Genomic DNA, 20,951 nt, shown 5'->3' with positions numbered 1-20,951 from the left:
TGCATGTCCAATTAATCAATGATTGGGAAATGGCACAATATGATTGGGCACAACAGATTCTCTAGCACAAGCAAGGCAACATTCGAAAACACTCACTTGCACCAAGGTTACAAAATTTTGCACTATAAGGGAGATAAAGTCCACAATTCGACATGTTTGCCCTTGGTTGGATTATCACCAAAATGGTGTAGTTTTTCTATAATGCCCATAAATATTTCAAATTGGGCATTTGCATGCTTGACCAATCACTTTTACAGTCCATTGTGGATTACAACTTACATATTCATCATAAGATGATGGCAGAAAAGCCATTGAAGTGTCTTACACCTAGAGCTGCAATGCGAGAACTCCAATTGTTTGGTTGTGATGAAAGATTGACTATGCATCCCATTGAAGAGATGAAACTTGCTTTAAACCTTGCTTTAAATCTTGCAGGCCAATAATACAAGACATTCTTTATGCATACAATCAACCACTTCCACAACCACAATGAACTCTCTCTCCCTCATTATCTCAAGAGTCAATTGTGGTCCACCTTACCCGAACACCACTAGGTGCAAGAGCTATGGCCTAAAATCTTACCAAATGAAGAGCACATAAGCTCTTGCAAGCCTTGTGTAAGCAAAAATTGACAAGAAACCAAAATTAGTAACGTCAATTAATGATACCACCACTAGCATTATCATTATACCAATTGTATTAATATTGTTACCACTAGTAATACTTCAACAGCCCATTGATATTTAGCTTGTTGCTGCAAGTTGTCCTAATACCATCGAGAATGTTGACGGTTTACTTATCCGATTTACCAATTATATTTCTCGATTACCAACATCATTACATTATTCTCTTGCTATTTTGTGATATCCGTGGATGAAGCATTAGCGCAAACATGTAAGCTTTAATGAAATCCTTGAACATGCAATTCACACAACATACAACACTTTTAAAACAAGGGAACACATGATACGTTCAACAATGTTGCCTTAAATCCTTATGAAGTAGATCAATAATTAATGGAGGTGAGAAAGAGAGGGAGAGAGAGGGAGGGGGGGGGGGGGGGGGGGGCTTTTTAACATCGCACACGTGAATGCGTGTGTGTGTGTGTGTGTGTGTGTGTGTGTGTGTGTGAGAGAGAGAGAGAGAGCCCAAGAATAGAAAGAGTTAATGAGGAGTGTGTCCAAAATTGATTGGCAAGATGGGATGCCTGTGGAAAAGTGATTGGGAGGACACTTTTTTGAAAAAGTGTTAGTAGAGCCGCAACGCTAACCACCACCTCTATCAAAACATAATATTTTTCTATTTTTGTAGTGTGCACATCACATAGATCATGACAAGTGCAAGGACATTGCAATTATGAAACAATAGGACCTATGTCATATCTTCCCTCTACAAGAAGATTTCATCAGAGAGAAATAATGAATCATAGTTTGGGGAGGACTTTGATGGCCTCACTAATGCACTAGAAGAGAGGGGATAACTTCACAATTCCCATCGCCTGAGAAGAGACTAAGAAAGATGGCTCGTACTTATCTAGCAAACCCAAATATAAGGTTGAGAAGCCCTTCAAGATCATTCGAGACCAATTGGTCAAAAGTGGGATGTAGTAGTTGGAGGCATCTAGTACCAAAAAACATCCAAGAAAAGCCACGGATACAAATTATTACATAAGAGCCTGCAAGCATTTGTCCACTCTCATTTAGATAGAGCTATTACAAGTTGTCTCCGAAGAGAAGAAGGATGATAGGCTCTTCTATATGAGGTACTATACTATGTCAAATGTAAGGTGTAGGAAGATGCCTGATGTGTTTTTGCAATATCTAGCCTGTTCATGGATGGGGGCCTACTCTACTATGCCCAATTACGGTGTTAGAGGATGTCTACTGAACATTGCACTATCCTGGCTTGGTATTCTCCATCAAAGAAACAGAGGTGATCAATATTAAGTACTAGTGGCACATGCTCTATAGTCTACATGGACAAAATCTAGATGAATCTCAAAAGGTGAGGGGTTTTTCGTTTTCTTTCTATTGTACTTATCCATGACTATATTAACTGAAATGCCACTCTTACACTTCAAAGAAAAATCATTCTACATAAGGCATCTCAAGGGTCATCCAAAGGTCAATTGAATTCTTTTAGTATTCTCTTGTCAAAAAATAATTAAGACCTTAACTTGGAATATCCTTATACCAATATTAAGAAGAGGACCTCATATTCAAAGTCCTTGAATTGACCTTACGGCTTAATAATTGCCCTTTAACATCCACAGAGGAATTTCAGTTCCAATGTGGTAAACAATGAGCCTAGGCCACTATATCTCAGGCAGACATGCATTCCCCCTTGCCTCCATGAACAAGATCAGGCAAGAATAAACGTCTACTGTCCTGTCAAGGCTGACCTCTATTTTGAAGTCTCCACCGTGATGCTTGAACTGCTGATCATTGGTGAGAAAAAATCTGCTTGAGTCTATATCGAAGAAACTGCATGGGACACCATCCTTCAGCATGAACAAAATCCTATTCACCTCCTCTCCTGAAAGCGTGCAGACAAAAACTTTTCTACCTCATGCCAAGTCTGGACTCTTGTAATGAGAGGGTGTACAGGCCCCTCAGGGGTTTTGCTCCATGGATAACTGTTGTTATGGTCAAACAAAAGTACCTCAATTCCATGCTTTGCACACTCCACTGCATACCGTGGATTGTCATCAATCAATAATTGGGCTCCTATGGACCTGCACATTGCAGTTATCTTTAAAATGAGCAGTAGCTGTAAAGTAGTTTACATACATGGAAATGCAAACGTACTCTTCTTTCCAACGTTTCAATTACTGCAAACCAAATAAAGAAAAGCTGAAATTGCTACAATTTGAACATTACAGCACAGATCAGCTACCAAAAATTGAAATGATAAGAGAGCTAAATTGAGAAATAAAGCCTTCCCTCTTGTACAAAGATGAAAGCAACTGGTTAAATTCAGAATCATGAGAAATGTTTGTCAACGTAAGACATTATTTCATATTCAAAGCAGCAAATTCAGATCAATGCTGTGCAATCATAGATATTGTGTTGAAGTCAATGTTCAACGCTCAGGGTCCATTTTAGGGAACATGGAGTCCTTGTTTAGAGAGTGCAAGGTTGAATTGATCAACAAGAAAGGCCACAGTGGGGTGACCCATAAATATAGCAATGCCCAAGTACAAACTATAGCCAGAAAATGTTGAAAACATCTTCAGCAAACAAGCACTGAGGTGAGCCACCAAAATACGCTCTGTTTGCTGATCCTTTACTGTACACCTCTCCTAGATCACCACATGTCCTCAATGGACTTCACTGGCTGCTCAAAGTGACTGCTCTTCCTGTGCACCATGATCCAGCTCTTCTACAGTGGGTAGATTTTCCCTTTTGTGTGCTCCTGGACTGTCCAAAGGCTCCTCGACTGTTCACACTCCCGATAGGATAGTGGCTTCTGTCCAACTTCCCTGACTCTCCAAAGTTTGGATGAGTGGGTAGGATCCCATATCTCAGTCAGAAGTCAGCTGACCTATCCTGCACTAGCTACAAGCCACACAAGCACTTCTAAATGTGAGAGCTCCTTCCTCTTCAGCAAGGACTCCACCCTTTAGTGTGAAGATGGTTCCCATCTTTGATCTTGAGCTTCGTGTCACAAGCAAGGCTATAGCATTGTAGTTAAGAGCAACTCAGTAAGTGGAACAGCATCTAGGTTTTCGAGTTCCTAGTTCAGGGGATATAGTCTACAAGTTACAAAAGACATTGTAGATATATCTAGATGAATCTAGGAACATGCCCAAACTCACCCTCTAAAAACACAACATCGTGCAATTTCAATCTCATGATAGTCATTCATAAGGTTGAAAACTCCATCACAAATAACAAAGACTAGCTACTATGAGATCTCCACTAACGTCATCAATGCCCAACATGTATAAACATATGCTCTCACACATACAAATTCACACCCACACATACTTGAGCATCCATTTATACAAAGGTATACATCTAGAGGAATCCAAGAACATGCCCAAACTCATCCTCTAAACATACACAGTGCAGCTTTAATCTCATGACGCATAGCAAGGACTGGCTACTATGGCATCCCCACTGACGTCATCAGATCCCAACTATGGGTGTAGACCATAGTATAAACACATGCACTCACACATATAAATCCACACACCCCCACATACTTGAGCATCCATTTATACAAAGGTCTTCATATTGAGTTTCTATCGACACTCCGGAGGTGAAGGGCACACTCAGCCGTGAAGGGTACACTTGGAAGGCATTGTATGGCCTGAAGCAGACACATTGGGCTTGTAACCAGAAAATTGATGCTTCGAGATAAGTCACTGATCCGAACTTGTATATCTCCTTGGAGAAAGGTTTGGTTACCCTAATCATTTTGTATGTCGATGATCTCATCTTCACAGGCAACCATGTGGAGCACATTGCTATGACAAAGGCTGCTTTGTCTCAAGAGTTTACGACGTGTCCATTTGTTCTTGGGTTTAGAGATATGGCAAACACAAAGGAGGTTTTTGTGTCCCAGTAATGGTAAGTTCATGAGCTATTGGAAGCACTCGGCATGGAAAATTGTAAACCTATCTTGTCTCCCGTGGACCCACACATTGACCTGACGGTTGTGACATGCAACAGTAATTTGGTCGTGTAATTCACAGCAAGACCTTTAAACCTTTAGCAAGGAATTAGTGTTGCACTCCATAGAGAGAGAAAGGAGATGAGGGTAGAGAGAGTAGAATCGACAACCGATTGGGTCCCTGTACCCACTGAGGCCCCCTCTCCCAATCAGGGAAGAATTTGTTTTATACTTGGAGAACTGAGAAATACAAAGAACACTCTTCGAGAGAGCACGAAAAACACACATCTGAAGAGCTCACTGTGCACTTGTATAGCACACCCAGAGACCTGAGAGGCAACACCGACCAATACCGAGACCTTGATGCTGTCCACATTGACGATGTAGGACGCTTCTGCAAGGCAAAGGAGAGGCTTGTGCTGTCCACCGGAATGCAAGGTTACTGCGTGAGTGAGAGAGTGAAAACTAGAAGTGATAGATCCTATAAGAGAGCTGAGAGATGACTGAAATAAAGAGCTGAGAACGAGCTGTATAAAACTGTAAAAGATAACTGAAAAGAGCTGCTGAAACAGACCCCAAACCTTACTTTGTTCGCTGTCCCGACTCCCCGTCTGATGCGCTGCGTGAACACCTTCCCAAAGGGCTGAACTGATGCCAAAGGCTGAGGCTGGTCAGAGGACCACTGGGGGTGAGTATCAGGCTGTTCAGAGGGGGCTGAGGATGAGCTGTAGGAGGCTGAAGTGCTGGGAGAACTGAATGAGGAAAGAGGGCTTGGAGGCCCCCTATTTATAGGGCTACTGGGGCTGGTTGGCTGGTCCCTTGGCCCCATAAATGGCAGCCCTAGGCCCCATAAATGGCAGCCTAGGGAGGGGTGCAGGGTAGCCTATAAAAGAAGCCCTTCCCCTGCCATTCTCTTCACTTGATCTAGCCCTGAGGGGGCCCAGGCTGGACCTAAACCTATCCCTAAACCTAAGACGGAAACACTACCCTACAGTTCTCCAGTGGGTACTAGTGAACAAGGACTGATCTTCCGACTTGACCTAAGGCTGAGAGACTGACTTATGTCGCTTGTGCCTGACTGTCCCTAGACGAGGGCTCACAAAGGGGTCACAGCATACGACAAAATCTCCTATTAGGGAACTATTACGCACTTGTCGATGTAACCAGTGTGTCACTTTGCACCCAAGTGAAGGGGTGCATGTGACATCAGCATTCTGGAGGTGAAGGGCAGACTCAGCCGTGAAGGGCACACTATGGAAGGCATTGTATGGCCTGAAGCAGACACATTGGGCATGTAACCAGAAAATTGATGCTTTCTCCCTTCAAAAAGGGTTTCGAGATCCGTCACTGATCCGAACTTGTATATCTTCTTGGAGAAAGGTTTGGTTACCCTAATTATTTTGTATGTCGATGATCTCATCTTGAAAGGCAGCCATGTGGAGCATATTGCTATGACAAAGGCTGCTTTGTCTCAAGAGTTTGAGATGACAAATTTAGGTCTTCTCCATTTATTCTTGGGTTTAGAGATACGGCAAACACAAAGGAGGTTTTTGTGTCCCAGTAATGGTAAGTTCATGAGCTATTGGAAGCATTCGGCATGGAAAATTGTAAACCTATCTTGTCTCCCGAGGACCCCCACATTAACCTGTCAAGACTAATCCCTATGAGCAAGTGGATGCCACACTAAACAGGAAGCTTATTGGCTCCTCAACGAGGTTGGACCTCGAATTCCCCGTGGGGCTGTCAAACTCCTTCATGTAGACAACTCTGAAGACACGTTAGAATGCAGGTATGCAGATCCTGCGATACCTACAGGGTACAAAGGCTCACGGATTGCTTTATGCTGCAGGGTCAGGAGTGAAGCCCAGCTACTGTGTTACCCTAGATTTAGCACCCAATACGTGGAGCAGTAAGAAGCAGCCTACCATGGCCTTGTCATCAGCTGATGCCAAGTATCAGGCTGCACATGCAGCAGCCTGCGAGGTGGTCTGGCTTGGAGGCTACTTGGAGAAGTTGGATTGATCCGACCGTCATCGAGCGCAACAATCAGAGTTGTATAGTAGCTGCTAGAATCCAGTGTTCCATGCCTGGACCAAGCATATCGAGATACAGTATCATTTTGTCCATAAAAAGATTTAGGATGCGGATATGTTGTTGGCCTTCTGTTCGACGAAGGACAACACAGCGGACCTGTTTACCAAGCCTCTACTGCAACAGCTGCTTGGTGAACACTCCAGCTCCCTGGATTGATTCGACATCCAAGAGCTGAGAGGGGGTGTAAGAGTTAGTCATTCCTGTCTGTATACTAGAGAGTGAGAGCTTCTATGTGGGTGCGCCTGCCCAGAGAGAGGTGTAGTATATGAGTCCTTCTCATTGTATTTCTAAAGGTTAGGAGGGGGTTAGCCAAGGCACAATGCCAAGGTTAGAGGATCCATTAGTGGGCCTGATATTTCGCTGGTTCTGTGCCTGGTAAAGGCCATAGTATGGGCCAACAACCAAGCCAGTCAGAGGCGGGTTCGGGGTTGGTTTGGCACCATGACCAGTCGAGTCAATCGACTTTACCAGGTCAGATTAACCAGACCAAACCAGGTAGGGTCAGTCAGCCAGGTCAGCAGGCCTGGTCGGTCACATTAGCAGGCCCCTGCCCTCTGTACATAGGGTCATTTGGCCATGGTTCTCTATAGTTATTTGGGAATCGTTGAGCATATTGCACAGTTCTCAGGCTAGTCTTTGCAAGTTTGTAGGGCAGTCTATGGCTACCCCTGCGAGTTGTAAGGTGGGGTTCTACATCATCATCCAGTGGCCCAATTTTGCCCTGGAGTTGTACCAGTTCCGTGGAGGTTTCTCAGCTACTGAGTAGAGTTTTTCCCTGATATATATACCATTTTAAGACTAGAATATATCCAATCGTACAAATTCAGATTTTGTTGTTCTAAAGTCCAAAATTCTATCGTGCACAGTTCCATCTCTTTGTATTCGGTGTTTCTGTGCTGTCTCAGTTTGCAGATGTGCTCTCTATTCTCTGTTTACATATTCCGCTGCACTTTGACACCACTACCATCAAACAAATCTTAAATTAATACTTTAATCAATAACACCTGACAAAAGTTCCGATGGACAATACAAGAGTGCACAAATCAAGCTGAAGCATTACCTACAAATTTTGGACTTTGGGCGAGGCTCTCCTTCTAAGGCAAAATGGTTTCCAAAATGCACGTCAGCAAATATCCCAGAATAGTGCCTCTCGATCCAGTCAAGCGTTTGTTTCTTAATCACATGCTGCCTGGACCTGCAAAATTTTTAGGCAAGGAGTCCTCAAAACTCCAACCACAAAATTGAATCAAAATTTTGATAGAATATGCTAAACATTTTTAACTTACGTGACAACCACTAGATGGCAAAAGTCAGCAAGACGTAGAAGGGATTCATAGGCACCAGGGATGGGAAGAATCCCATCCTTAAAATGTTCAGACTTGAAGAATGTATGAACACGATCATTCGCTGCAGAAAGACCATTAAAAAGTCAAACAGTTGGTAGAATTTCAAAAATCCTGTGGATTTCGGTGCTAAACTACATCTCCCCTAATGTTATGGATTTCCAATAATCTTGAGGCTCCAGTAATGTCACTATGAACTCTGTGTGTGTGTGTGTGTGTGTGTGTGTGTGCCGCGCACATGTAGACGACATAGTCTGCTTTACAAAAGACAAGTAGTGTCCTCAGAGGTCTCAAGCATGCAAGCAAACATTGTAAAGACAAAGATCATCATCACTATCAATTAGGGAACCATCATGCAGATATCTTGCAACAACTTGACACCTTTTAGCATTGACACAGTAGCACAGCACCGAAACATGCACCTCCGTCTTCAGATGAGTCTTTTACAAGCAATGACTGGACAAATGGAAGCTGCTCAGAATTAGAAAAATGATTGCCAAAATGGGAGCTTCTACTAGTGGCACAGCCTTCTAGTCCTATGTCCCTTGCATCAGCAAATGTACAAACGCAATTTTTGAGGTAGAATCATCAATGCTAAAGTGTGAAGTTTACAAAAAGGATAGGAGCTTTGAAACCAACAGGTGGGCTTGGTACGCGAGCGGATAGAGGAGTGAACCTCCGAACACAACAGACAACAGGTGAAACCAAGCTATAGCCATTGCACTTCAGAATAAGGACAAGCAGCCTCAGCCCCAGCATGGGGATCACTCAAAGAGCCATGATGCACGTTTTATACCACCGCGGTGGCTTTATGGCAGGTCCTAGGGGTCCTTCCAGTCTTCAGCCCTCCATGTCTTTTTGAAACAAGCAATCTGTATCGCAATAGGGGATTACTTTGAAATTGATGGTGTGGTTTCATGGCAAATACGAGACGCCCACATAGTTCTCGACTTTCCATGCCTATTCAATCTGAGCCATCAAGACACAATGAAACACTCTCTAAGTACATTAAAGATGAGACACAATTTCATCATTATACACGACTTATGAGGGATGATGCCCAAGGTGTTGTAGGGGAAGAAGCAGGATGTCAAAGATAAGCTCACTCCAGCTTGGGGAGTGCTAGATTGATGCCCAATCTCCTGCTCTATCCTGCTGGGTGCCTCTAGATGGCGTGTTCAGTGGCTTAGGGAGAAACCCACAAAATGCTCTTACTTCAGCACTCTCTTACTGCAGATATTATGCATCTTGGATGTGTTCCTCAGTTAGTTAGCTAAGAGGAGCTGAGCCGACCCAGTTTATGGCATTGGCCGACCAGACGGCCAACCGCCCCGGCTGTAAGGCCGACCAGTTATGGCTGACTATAACTGCCCCAACTTGGCCAACCTGCTCTGACGACACAATGGAGTTGGGGCATATAAAAAGCCCCCCATCCATGCTTATTTCTGCTCATATATTGGGGCCTGTTGCAGTCCCATCTGCCCGTCTGAAGGGGCATTATATCAGCTACCCTTATATCGGACCCACGTACAGCCAAAAGGGAGGCCAGCACTATGGCTGGGACCTTGGTAAACAGTCTACATGGGTTATCTATCACACGGAAGGACCTACTGGAAAAATGAGAAATTGTGGCAAGCCCATGGCAACCTTAGAGCAATGTGTACGATGCAGATTGATGAGTAGCATTTACTGCTTTAACAGCTCCTTATGCAGAGCCGCCACAATTTTGAGGGCAAACTTCTTTGGGAAGAAGATTATGCTCAGTTAGTGGGGTTAGCATTAAGGGAAAACAATAGCTAGGAGGGCTAAAGGGGCCCCCTTCACCTCTTTGAAAACACCTCCTCTAAGTCATCCTGCTATTCAGCCTTGTCTTTCTTCCCTTTCAGTTTGCAAATGTACCTGGCCAGCTTCATTCAGAAATAGTTCTAGCATTCTTGGTTATTTTTACTGATCCCAAACACGAACATGCTCAATTTCGTCCTCCAAATGCAACTAAATAGTGTTGCTTTGACCTCACAGACCATCATCACCCATAAAAGGGACTAGCTACTATGACATCCCCACCAACGTAATCAGCACCCACTGATGGTGTAAACCATGTATCAACATATGCTCTCAAACATGTACACATCCACCCAAATCAGCATCCATTTATACAAAGGTCATTATACTGAGTCACTCTGGAGGCAAGGGCAGATTGAACCGTGACAAAGGCTAGCACTAAAGGTAAAGATTAATGAAGATGACTCCCAACTTATACAATAATCAGTGCAAGGTTTGTTTCTTTAACGCTTTCCCTCACAATCTTGTAAAAGCCCTTGCCTTGACAGCTCTCCTTGAACAAGTAGTTAATAAATTAAATACAATAGGAAGGCAGGCATTGATAAGGATATAGCATAGCTTTCTCGTATATAACTTCATCAAATTAGAATACACAGCTTCATTTGTCACGACTCCAAGAGCTTCTAGCTGTGTAGGCAGATCAAGAATGACAAAATCTGCAGCCCCCAAGCAACACTCTTACCATTTCTTGTTTTTCTTTCACCTCCAAGACCCACAAAGTATTCCTTCATGTCTATATAGGCTTGTGTCAAGTTTGAGACAGACAATTGCTTCCCAAACTCGACATAATCATAGCACCAAACCTTGCAATGTGAAGCATCACATGTGCCACTCCGATTCAAAGTTAGAGAGGTCAATGGAATGTACAAAAAGCGGATAGACCTATCTTTCCATTTACATCCTTTCAAAATGGGTGTAGACTGCAGTACCTGCACATCTGTATCCACACCACATATGTAAAGACACAAAGTGATAACAACATATGTTACACAAACAAATAACAGCTTGATAAAAGACCAAGAGAGCTTACCATTATTAGTACTAGGATTTTTTGGTGGCCTACCACCCTTCTTCGCACAACCCTTCACAAGAGACATTCTATTGAAGAGACACTTCCATTGTAATGTACCCTCTCATCAAGGGTCACACCCTTCACAAGGGGTACACACCTCTTCATGCACATACACTTTGAAGTACACACCTTTTCATGTATGACTCTTCACTCTCTATATAAGAGAGGCCCAACTGTACGGATGACACACTACAGACACTCAAGCAATACAAATATTCCTTGTTCTCTGCTATTTCAATCTCCTTTCTGTTCCTTAGCACATTTCTAAATATAGTAAATCTAGGATTTCTTACAGTGGTATCAGAGCAAATTTCGCTCCTGCCTGTAGGAAATGACCCCCACCTTCTAGCGCCTATCTAATACATCTCTTTCCGCTAGAAGGATATCCGCGCACATTGTGCATGGAAGAGATGGAGAGAATGAGCATAAAAATTTTTAGCACCAACCCCACCTGAAGTCATCAATGGCCTCTCCATCTCCCCCACATCACGAGTTGATGTTAATGGACATGACAAAAATCGTGTCTTTTGATGTGCTTGGGCTGTCCCAAAACCAAGGGACGCACCTTTTCCACCATCGGACACACCTTTTGGTGAAGAGTTTCTGACTCCTCACCCAAGGGTGGAAAAAAGGACATCTTTTCGTGTGGGAACACCCCTTTTTAAAACAGGGTCACACCCCTTCATAAAAAGGTACACCTATTCCAAGGGTCACACCCCTTAGAATAGGCACACCCTTTGGCACCAAGCACCACCCTACCACCCTACAAAAGGGTACCTAGAGGGCCTAAAAAGGGAAACCAACCCTATACCCAAGGCCTAACCCTGGACTACCCAAGGGTTCTCTAAACCCACGTTTTAATTTTTGGCAACCACCAACCAGCAAGGCGAAAATCAATCGCGATTTCCGTTTGCCTTCTCCGCTCCAAAACGGCTGTACGTGTTTCCACCTTCTCCTTTGCAAACAGGCTGCCACACAATATCGTGTTCAAATTGCACAACCAACCCATTTCGGAGCTTTTGCATCGTGGGTCTTCTGTGTCACGTGCCCTTCCAGTGACTTGGACCACATCCTATACCTTCTGCGTGAGGCACCTCAATTACATTACTTCCTCAGCACAGTCCAAGTTGTGTTCCACGAGACACGTAGATACCCAGAACCCGATATTCCTCACGAGTTTGCTATGCATCTTTGGAGAGACTTTTACCCCTCAGCTTCAGCATCTCCAGGGTACTCTCCAACTCTTTCAACTCCCAAATATCCTCCTGCACAGGTTGTACCTTCCCCAAGACAGTATTTACACTCTAAAGATACTCCTCCTGGATATCCTCCACTCCCGACAGCAGCTCCTTATCCCTTCTCAGATCTGTGGACTCTGCAACCTACCCCTGTACTCTCACGAGCAATAACACCCACTTCGGCATCACCAGTGTTACCTCAAACAGGACCTCCTTTACCAGATTTCCACGGCTAGTTCCATCCTGCTTCTCCTGCCCCCTCCAACATGAGCAACCTCAGGGAGCAGCCTGGATTTTCTTCCAGGAATGGTACAAACTAGAGCGCAGGTTCGTGCTCTTCTCACAAGGACCTCCAATATGTCGCAATGCTCGCGTGCAGCCTCTCCGGAGATAAGCGACTCAAGTCTTAAAAAGACCCCTGAAGTCAACTTACAAGGCGAAGCACTACTTCAACTTCAAATTTCTCAGCTTCTAGACAACAGCTCCACTTGGTCTAGAAAGTCCAACAACTCCAAGATTCTCGTAGTACCACACATACAGAGGATGACGTGATGCCACTGGACGACTATGTGGACTCGTTCCCACCTGAGGTAGAAAACACTGAACTCCGTACCCTCTACCGCTTACTCTAAGCTTCCAAAACTAAAAGACTTGACATTAAACTTCCGGAAGCCTACACTGGTCAACGAAATCGCCGAACAGTTAACCAATGGCTCACAAAACTGCGCATGTACTTTGATACTATTGACCTCACTGAAGGCAAAAAGATTGCCTTGGCAACCTCCCTCCTCAAGGATACAGCTTTCCTATGGTGGCAACGACGCTTAAAGGACGGCAAAAGTGTGTTAACTTGGGATCGTTTTGAACACGTGCTCCGTAAGCAGTTCATACCTGCCAATGCGAACTTCCAAGCACGTTCAAAACTCAGACAATTGGAGCAAACAAGCTCCCTGTCTTCCTACATCTCCCAGTTCACCATATTGGTGCTAGAGATTGATGGTTTAACTGATGATGATTGCCTTCATGCTTTCATCTCAGGCCTAAATCCCTCGTTACGCATTGATGTCCTCAAAGCAAACATCACCACCACAACTGGCGCTATTGCTTACGCAGAGCGCATTACAGATTTCCAAAACACAGGGAAGCAGAGTGCTAATAGAATACAAAACTCTACTATGGCCAAAGGTGCTCGCCCTCAAGATAACCCCAAGTTTAGAAAAAACTTGGGTAATCAAGGTCAACGACAGTCTCAAGGTCCCCACAAGTCTCAAAAATCGTATGCTGGATCCCAACAGAAGCACTTCTCCAAGGATCGCGCCTCTTCTTCTTCACAAAGTCATGACCATCATCCCCAACATAAAGGTGCAGCCACTGATAAGAAGAACAACTCCAACACAAAAGGACTTTGTACCATCTGTACAAGCGACCATAGATGGTTCGATTGTCCCAAGTGACCAAAGCAAAATTCTAATATGGAACCTAGCACTTCCCAAACAAACGATGCTACCCCCGCACAAGACAAGAAAGGCAAAGCTGTTCGAATGGCAAATACCATCCACATGAGTCTTGCCAGCAATCCCGAACCTTCCCTGGCCACTCAAGTACTTTGTGTCCAAGGATCGATTCGGGGAACAACGGTTACTATCCTCATCGATAGTGGCTGCTCTCATAACTTCCTAGCTAGTTCTATGGTCGACAAACTTCGGTTGACCACCAATCCTAGTCCCATGGACTATCAGAGGGAACTCGCAAATGGAACTACCTTCTTGTGCAACACCAAGATCAAAAACTTATCTTTTCGCATCCAACATTATACCGACAAGTTGAACTTCGACATCATGCCTCTCTCTCAGTACGATGTCATACTTGGACAACAGTGGCTCTACGACTATGATCCATCAATCAGTTTTTGCAACCATACTATCCAATTTGTCCACCAGGAAAAACTTATTGAGCTAACTGGTTCTAGGGACTCTCCTTCAACCTCAGTTGCCTTTGCCCTAAAAGTAAAGAAGTGGGTTCGTAAACGTCAAGTAAAGACTTCACTTCTGTTGGTTACGGCAATAGAGGAGACACCAACAAAGGATCCTCCTGAATACCTCAACCAACCTTTTTTCCAGCCCTACCTGGATATTTTTCCACAAGAATTGCCAAAGCAGTTACCACCTCGACGACTAGTGGATCACCCAATCGAACTTATTCCCGACAGTAATCCACCATCGAAACCTCCTTATCGGGTTTCTTACACTCAAAATAAAGAAATCCAAAGACAGGTGACCAAACTACTCGACAAAGGTCACATTCGGCCCAGTCGCAACCCTTTCGGATCTCCTCTACTACTTGTGGAAAAAAAGAATAAGTCAATGCGCCTCTGCATCGACTATCGAGCCCTCAATAAGCTCACTATCAAAAACAAGTATCCATTGCCTCGCATCGATGATCTCTTCGATCAACTTCTACACGCAACACAATTCTCAAAGATTGATCTTCGTTCAGGTTATCATCAAATTCACATACGAGGAGGCAATGAGTACAAGACAACTACGTGATGGATGAAGGGGAGCTTATAGGCTATGAGCTGGAGCTATGTGGAGATGGCAGTTGGGAGCAGATTCGGTTTTACGCTGGAAGAATCTTCGTAGGTAGGGGCTTCTGGAAGAGTTGGTGCCGGAATGACCAGAGAGGTTGGAGAGGCTCTCAGTTGTTAATGGGAGGTCGTGCGTGGGCAGGAAGCTGAAACCTGTGCATGAAGACATCGTGTGTGTGACGAAGAGAGCTTTGTGAGCCAAGGAAGCTACGGTGGTGATTGTGTACATGACGGGTGTGGGATTTCGACTGCAGGAACTTCGAGTATATGGGCTCCAAGTGCTTGGTGTTGACGAACTTTGTGGCACAGTTGGCTCTCGCTGGAGTCTTGTAGCAAACTCTATGGTAATTGCTTTAGGTGCTTCTGCTCGCTGGAGGTTCAGAGCGACGCAGAGGCCTGTGAGCGACAAAGAGTATGCACCATGCGCTTCTTGGTTTCATGGGGAAGGCGTCGCTACTACGCAGGCTGAAGGACCTTGAAGAGGCGTGCGCTCCATGAGCTCTATGAGCATGAGAGAAGTCGTGAAGGTGGAGATGAGCGACGAGCTGTAGCAGACTAACGTGGAGAACACTAGCTATTGCTCTTATTGGGAGCTGCTGGATTTGAGGAGGATGACTACGCGGGCAGTTTGCTTTGGAAGGAGCTATATGGACTGTGGCATCATTTCTGCTGGCTGGAGGTCCTTGGACGGAGGTTTTGTGTGAGTAAGAGGGTGCTGCAATGTGCGCACGGGTTGGCTAGTTGTGGCATGAGCACTCAGTTGCTTCAAAGCTGGAAATAGTGAGGCCTTTGGCCACAGGCGGGTGCCGGGTGTTGCTGCAGAGACCTCAACTGATAGAATCTCCAGAGATGGCGGGCTGCATCATTGCTAGTGCTCGATGATGATCTTGGGAAAGATATGATAAGGTTAGCTTGTGGGTTGATATCTTGAAGAGTCACGAAGATAGCCTTCATGTGGGCTGTGGGTTCGTAGTATTCTGAGGCTGACTGTTTTCTAAGTTCAGTTCTAAGTTCAGTCTGTTTCGGGCTGTGTAGTTTTTTGTCTCTCTTTGAGTCTGTGTGATCCATGTTCAGTCAGTTTTTGTGGGGGGTTTCTCTCGGTGCCTAATACAAAGAGACATACTCTGGAATCTGGTTCATAAGCTCATCATCTACGAGCCCACATTGCAGTTGATCCCTATGAAGTCTACTATATGACCTAGTGAAGTACATAATTCCTGGTTGTCTTTCCTTTTTTTTCTTATCAACGCTGGGTTGAGTTTCTCGCCAACTTTCACATGACCATTGAGTACATTCCAAGTAGTTTCGGGCTGTGTAGTTTTTTGTCTCTCTTTGAGTCTGTGTGATCCATGTTCAGTCAGTTTTGTGGGGGGTTTCTCTCGGTGCCTAATACAAAGACACATACTCTAGAATCTGGTTCATAAGCTCATCATCTACGAGCCCACATTGCAGCTGATCCCTATGAAGTCTCAGCTATCTCACGTGGTGAAGTACAAAATTCCTGGTTGTCTTTCCTTTTTTTTCTTAACAACGCTAGGTTGAGTTTCTGGCCAACTTTCACATGACCATTGAGTACATTCCAGGACTACGCAATGTAGTTGCAGATGCTCTCAGCAGGTTAACTCTAGCATCAGCTATGGTAATATCTACATTATCTGTGGATGTTCCGAATTCATTCAAAGGAAAGTATTTCAATGATAAAGACTTCAGCACAGCACTACAAGTTCTTTCAAAAGATCAACCTTCGACTTCCGAACAAAAGATTTTCTCATCCTATTCTTATACGGACGACCTTCTGTATTATCAAGATCATGTCTGTGTACCACATGACAAGGATGTTCGACGTCTTTTGTTAAAAGAGCATCATGTAGTTCCTTATGCTGCCCATCCAAGCATCAACAAGACTTATAGGTTACTCAGTGCAACATACTACTGGCCTCAGATGAAAAGCGATGTCATCAAAATGGTTACATCTTGCTTATCTTGTCAACAAATGAAAGCAAGCCGACGACTTCCAGCAGGACTTCTTCAGCCTCTTCCAGTTCCAACTGAAAGGTGGGAAAGTATTTCCATGGATTTCATTACCACACTACCACGATCCTCCCGAGGTAACACTCAGATTATGGTAATTGTTGATCGATTGTCCAAAATGGCACACTTTGTTGCTTGCAAAAGAAGTGCACAGGCTCCGGACATCGCCAAACTCGGCATACAACACATCTTCCGACACCATGGATTGCCCAAGAATATCGTATCCGACAGAAATCCTAAGTTTACCAATCACTTTTGGATTTCACTGTTCGAATCTTTGGGTACAACTCTACTGTTCAGTTCAGCCTACCACCCAGAATCAGATGGCCAGACTGAAAGAGTCAACCAAGTTCTGGAAGAAATGCTTCGACATTATATTCAATCACGCCTAGCAGCTTGGGAAGAGTATCTACCACTCCTTGAGTTTGCTTATAATAACTCTTTCCATAGTGCCATCAGCATGACTCCATTCCAAGTAGCTTATGGGCACACTCCGATTGTACCAACGAATTTCGTACTTCAACATCGAGTGGCCCTAGCTGATCAACTGGTTCAAGAAATGCAAGACATTCTACTTCAAGTCAGGGATCATATGCGAAAAGAGCAAGAGCGGTATCAACGGTCTGCCAACAAACATAGACGTCACCTGGAATTTGACACTGGTGACATGGTGCTATTATTTGTAGCCCCACATTGCTATAAGATGGTTAAGTCTGTGTTTCCTAAGTTGCGACCAAGATACTATGGACCTTTCCGGATCGTCAAGAAAAATTCACCTTTAAGTTACAAATTGGAATTACCACCATCATGGGGTAAAATCCATTCGACATTTCCTATTTCTTGGCTAAAGACGTACATTCCAGGCGATGAAGCAGTTCCTCCTGCAGGTGATTATGTCCCAGAAATCGAAGACGATTATGTTCTCCTTATTCTTGAGCGTATTCTGGACCATCGACAACGAGATACTCGACATCGACTTATCACGGAATTCCTTGTTCTTTGGCGAGATCTGGACGACTCCGACGCTACTTGGCAATCTGATGAAGACTTACAGTAGTACCTTGACATTTTACAATAGTATTTTCACAATTTACCGAGATATTTTCTACATCAGTTCATTATCTCCACCAGGGTCTTATTTTGAGCGGGAGGGGATGTCACGATCTGTGACGTATTCCTTTCTCTATACCTTAGACTTATGGATGGTTTGATGAATGGACACTTGTGGAAGGGTATGCCCTTTCGACAGGACACTTCCTATGAGGCACAACCCTTCACAAGAGACATTCTATTGAAGAGACACTTCCATTGTAATGTACCCTCTCATCAAGGGTCACACCCTTCACAAGGGGTACACACCTCTTCATGCACATACACTTTGGAGTACACACCTTTTCATGTGTGACTCTTCACTCTCTATATAAGAGAGGCCCAACTATATGGATGACACACTACAGACACTCAAGCACTACAAATATTCCTTGTTCTCTGCTATTTCAGTCTCCTTTCTGTTCCTTAGCACATTTCTAAATATAGTAAATCTAGGATTTCTTACATCATTTATGTTCTTAACAAATGAAAGAACTATGAGAGAAGAGGGGCCGAGGAGGCAAGAGAAAAGAGATAGGGAGCAAGGGAGTTTAGAAGAGACATGAAAGAAAGCTAAACGTAGAATAGAAAAAGAACTTAGTAAGCAATGCTATGCTTATGTTCTCGCCAGAACCCAAGTATAAGCTGCCATCTGGGTATTTCAAGATCCAAAGACTTTGGGTAAACGTTTGCTTACCAAGCCATAAAGTCTGACCCAAAACCAACAAATACAACAACAGAAAGAAGGAAGAATACAACAATTTGGTCATCTATATATAGCTTCATAAGACTAGGATATATCCAATCTTACCAAAAAAAAAAAAAGTTTAAAAGAGCAAAAGAACAAAGGGAAGAAAGGAGCAAATGAGCTAAAGACAAGGGAAGATAGTAGTTTGTAAGAGACATTACACAAAATCAAGAGTGAAACTTAGTAGACAAAGCTGCGATTGTATCATCTATTCGTTGTAAAACTTAACAGATATCAAGCGGTCCTACAAACCCTGGCAACTCCGTGTATTATAATTCCATAGGACACGTGACTCGTGACAAACATCCCATTCCAGCATCTCTCTCTCTCTCTCTCTGCCTCATCCAAACAAATCAACACAGCTATCAAGCCATATGAAGGCTGTTCGAAATTCTTTGTCAAAGCATATTCACCTCACTGAAATTCTAGTCAGATTTTACTGCTAAAAGTACCTTCGGCTTGGGAACACCGCCAAACCTGCAGAAACGCAATATGGCAGCTGTTCAAACATAAGCAATCAACTCTCTCTCTCTCTCTCTCTCTCTCTCTCTCTCTCAGATCGTCCTTTTAAATGTTACAAATAAAAGTGCACTGTGCAATGTATACGGCAATCGGTTAGGTGTCTTGGCTCTTGGTATTGTGGAGGTTTCTTGGCAAGGTTCATAGATAGCTACAAACCTTCATGAAGTCGTAGACATTGTACTCCGATAAGTTGTAATATAACCCGTGCCGTTCGGCGATGAACATGTTTAGACTAGAAAGGAAACTCCCAAGAACTACAGAACAAGAGAAAATGAGACGCAATCGATTGAAACGTTTACTTGCAACAGTTGAAACAAGGAGTTCTAAGCCCTACAACCGTAAAAAGATCTTTCCAAATACCTTCGTCGACATCTACTGCCACCCGAAGTAATTTTGGGAGCGATGTCCGTGCACCGACAATGAGATCACTGTCCTCTCCTCCTGTGTTTGACATGAGATGCAGAGTAGCACCATCCTCTGGCGGCAAACCAGCTAAATCCCTGGATGGACCCAGGACAGCAGCCTTGATTTGTTCCGCTGCCGATGTGAGCCCTGCCAGCCCTCTCTCCGGTTCTGATCCTACTCTATCAATGGCTTCAAACAACAGATGGCTTTCATTCTGAGAATGTAACACCCGTTTAGAAACTGCGCCTTTTTTCCTTAGATCGTCCCACCCCTCTTTCGCAAACACTGCTACACGCTCCGACAATGAAGAGGACGTCAAGGCAGTGGACTTTAACAATGCACGAGGAACTGAAGTATGAGAAGCACAACTTTCGGTGGACAACGTCGAGACGCCAGATAAGCGATGGGCGCAGCTCCACGATGAGTTGCCAACCGCTACGTCCAAAGCCATAACAGCAATGTGACCTTGAATTTCCAACGTCCAAGCTATTACGGCATTCAAAGCTGCAAGGCACGCAGATATGCACAGAGCATGGACGCGTGCATTGCCGAATACAATAGCAAAAAAATGGTATTTGTGGCGACCTCCGATCAGCAAAACCGACTGAAGAAGCAATGTGAAGGCGTGATTGCAGTGAAATCCAAGCAATCTAGGGTTTGAGCAAACAAGGGAATGAGAAAAAACGAAGGCGATCGAATCAGCGAGGTGCCAGAAAAGATTCTGAGGAGCAAAGGAGCGATGAATCCGAGGCAGGAGGGGAGAAGGAAGAAAAGCAGAGATGGTGAGTGAGGATGAAGGGGGAAAAGAAAGTCGGAGAAGCCATGGAAGCTTTAGAGGATGCAAACATACAAGGTTTCTGAGAGCTTGGAAAAATGGCGTTGGTGATGCTCTTTCCTTTCAAATACATTCAAACAATCACACACGCAAACTTAGCCTGCAGTAACTCTTCTTCTCGCCTCTCATAGTTTTTAGAGCGAACTTCCCCACAATCACACACACACACACAGCACACAAGATTGCAATAAGAAAACACAATGAAACACAAACAAGTTTGCAAAAAAGAAAACAAGGTGAATGATAATAAATCATTCATAAGGCCTGCCCAAAATCTAAAATGACGAATTGGATTTGAAGCTCGGAAAAGAGGGTGGAGAGATGATGAATTGAAAGAGAAAGAGAGAGAGACAGACAGACAGAGACAGAGATAGAGAGAGAGAGGGGGGGAGGGAGGGAGGGAGGGGCAGAGAGAGAGAGAGAGAAAGAGAGAGGCTAAAAATATGGAGGATTTGTAAAAAAGAAAATAGTAAGTGGATCATAAAATAACTCATGATTTTTTGAAAATCAAAAAAATGACGATTTTTC

The 20,951-nt window shown here is 44.0% G+C and overlaps 1 protein-coding gene across 1 annotated transcript; it reads right to left on the bottom strand.

Annotated features, from left to right (window-relative positions):
• Positions 1-2,152: 2,152 nt before the first annotated feature.
• Positions 2,153-20,569, bottom strand: LOC147896607 (uncharacterized). The gene is made up of 6 exons (XM_087381514.1): positions 19,544-20,569; positions 19,340-19,437; positions 19,114-19,138; positions 7,998-8,118; positions 7,772-7,906; positions 2,153-2,734 (listed from the first exon to the last, which is right to left on the bottom strand). Exons 1-6 carry the CDS (start codon positions 20,037-20,039, stop codon positions 2,524-2,526), a joined length of 1,086 nt encoding a protein of 361 aa, XP_087237640.1. The 5' UTR covers positions 20,040-20,569; the 3' UTR covers positions 2,153-2,523.
• Between the last annotated feature and the right edge of the window lie 382 nt (positions 20,570-20,951).

The sequence above is a fragment of the Dipteris shenzhenensis genome, chromosome 11 (assembly GCF_047967505.1).
Source record: "Dipteris shenzhenensis isolate YYH24624 ecotype China chromosome 11, Dip_SZ_1.0, whole genome shotgun sequence".
Taxonomy (NCBI): domain Eukaryota; kingdom Viridiplantae; phylum Streptophyta; class Polypodiopsida; order Gleicheniales; family Dipteridaceae; genus Dipteris; species Dipteris shenzhenensis.
Note: the sequence above shows the minus strand (reverse complement) of the source record. Positions and strands in the feature narration are given on the sequence as shown.

Excerpts from the sequence above, each read along its gene's own strand:
- LOC147896607 (XM_087381514.1), bottom strand. The coding sequence starts at position 20,039 with ATGGCTTTGGACGTAGCGGTTGGCAACTCATCGTGGAGCTGCGCCCAT. Across the intron at positions 19,139-19,339 it reads ATGTCTACGACTTCATGAAG|GTTTGGCGGTGTTCCCAAGC; the intron begins GTTTGTAGCTAT and ends GCGTTTCTGCAG. Across the intron at positions 7,907-7,997 it reads TGCCATCTAGTGGTTGTCAC|GTCCAGGCAGCATGTGATTA; the intron begins GTAAGTTAAAAA and ends AAAATTTTGCAG.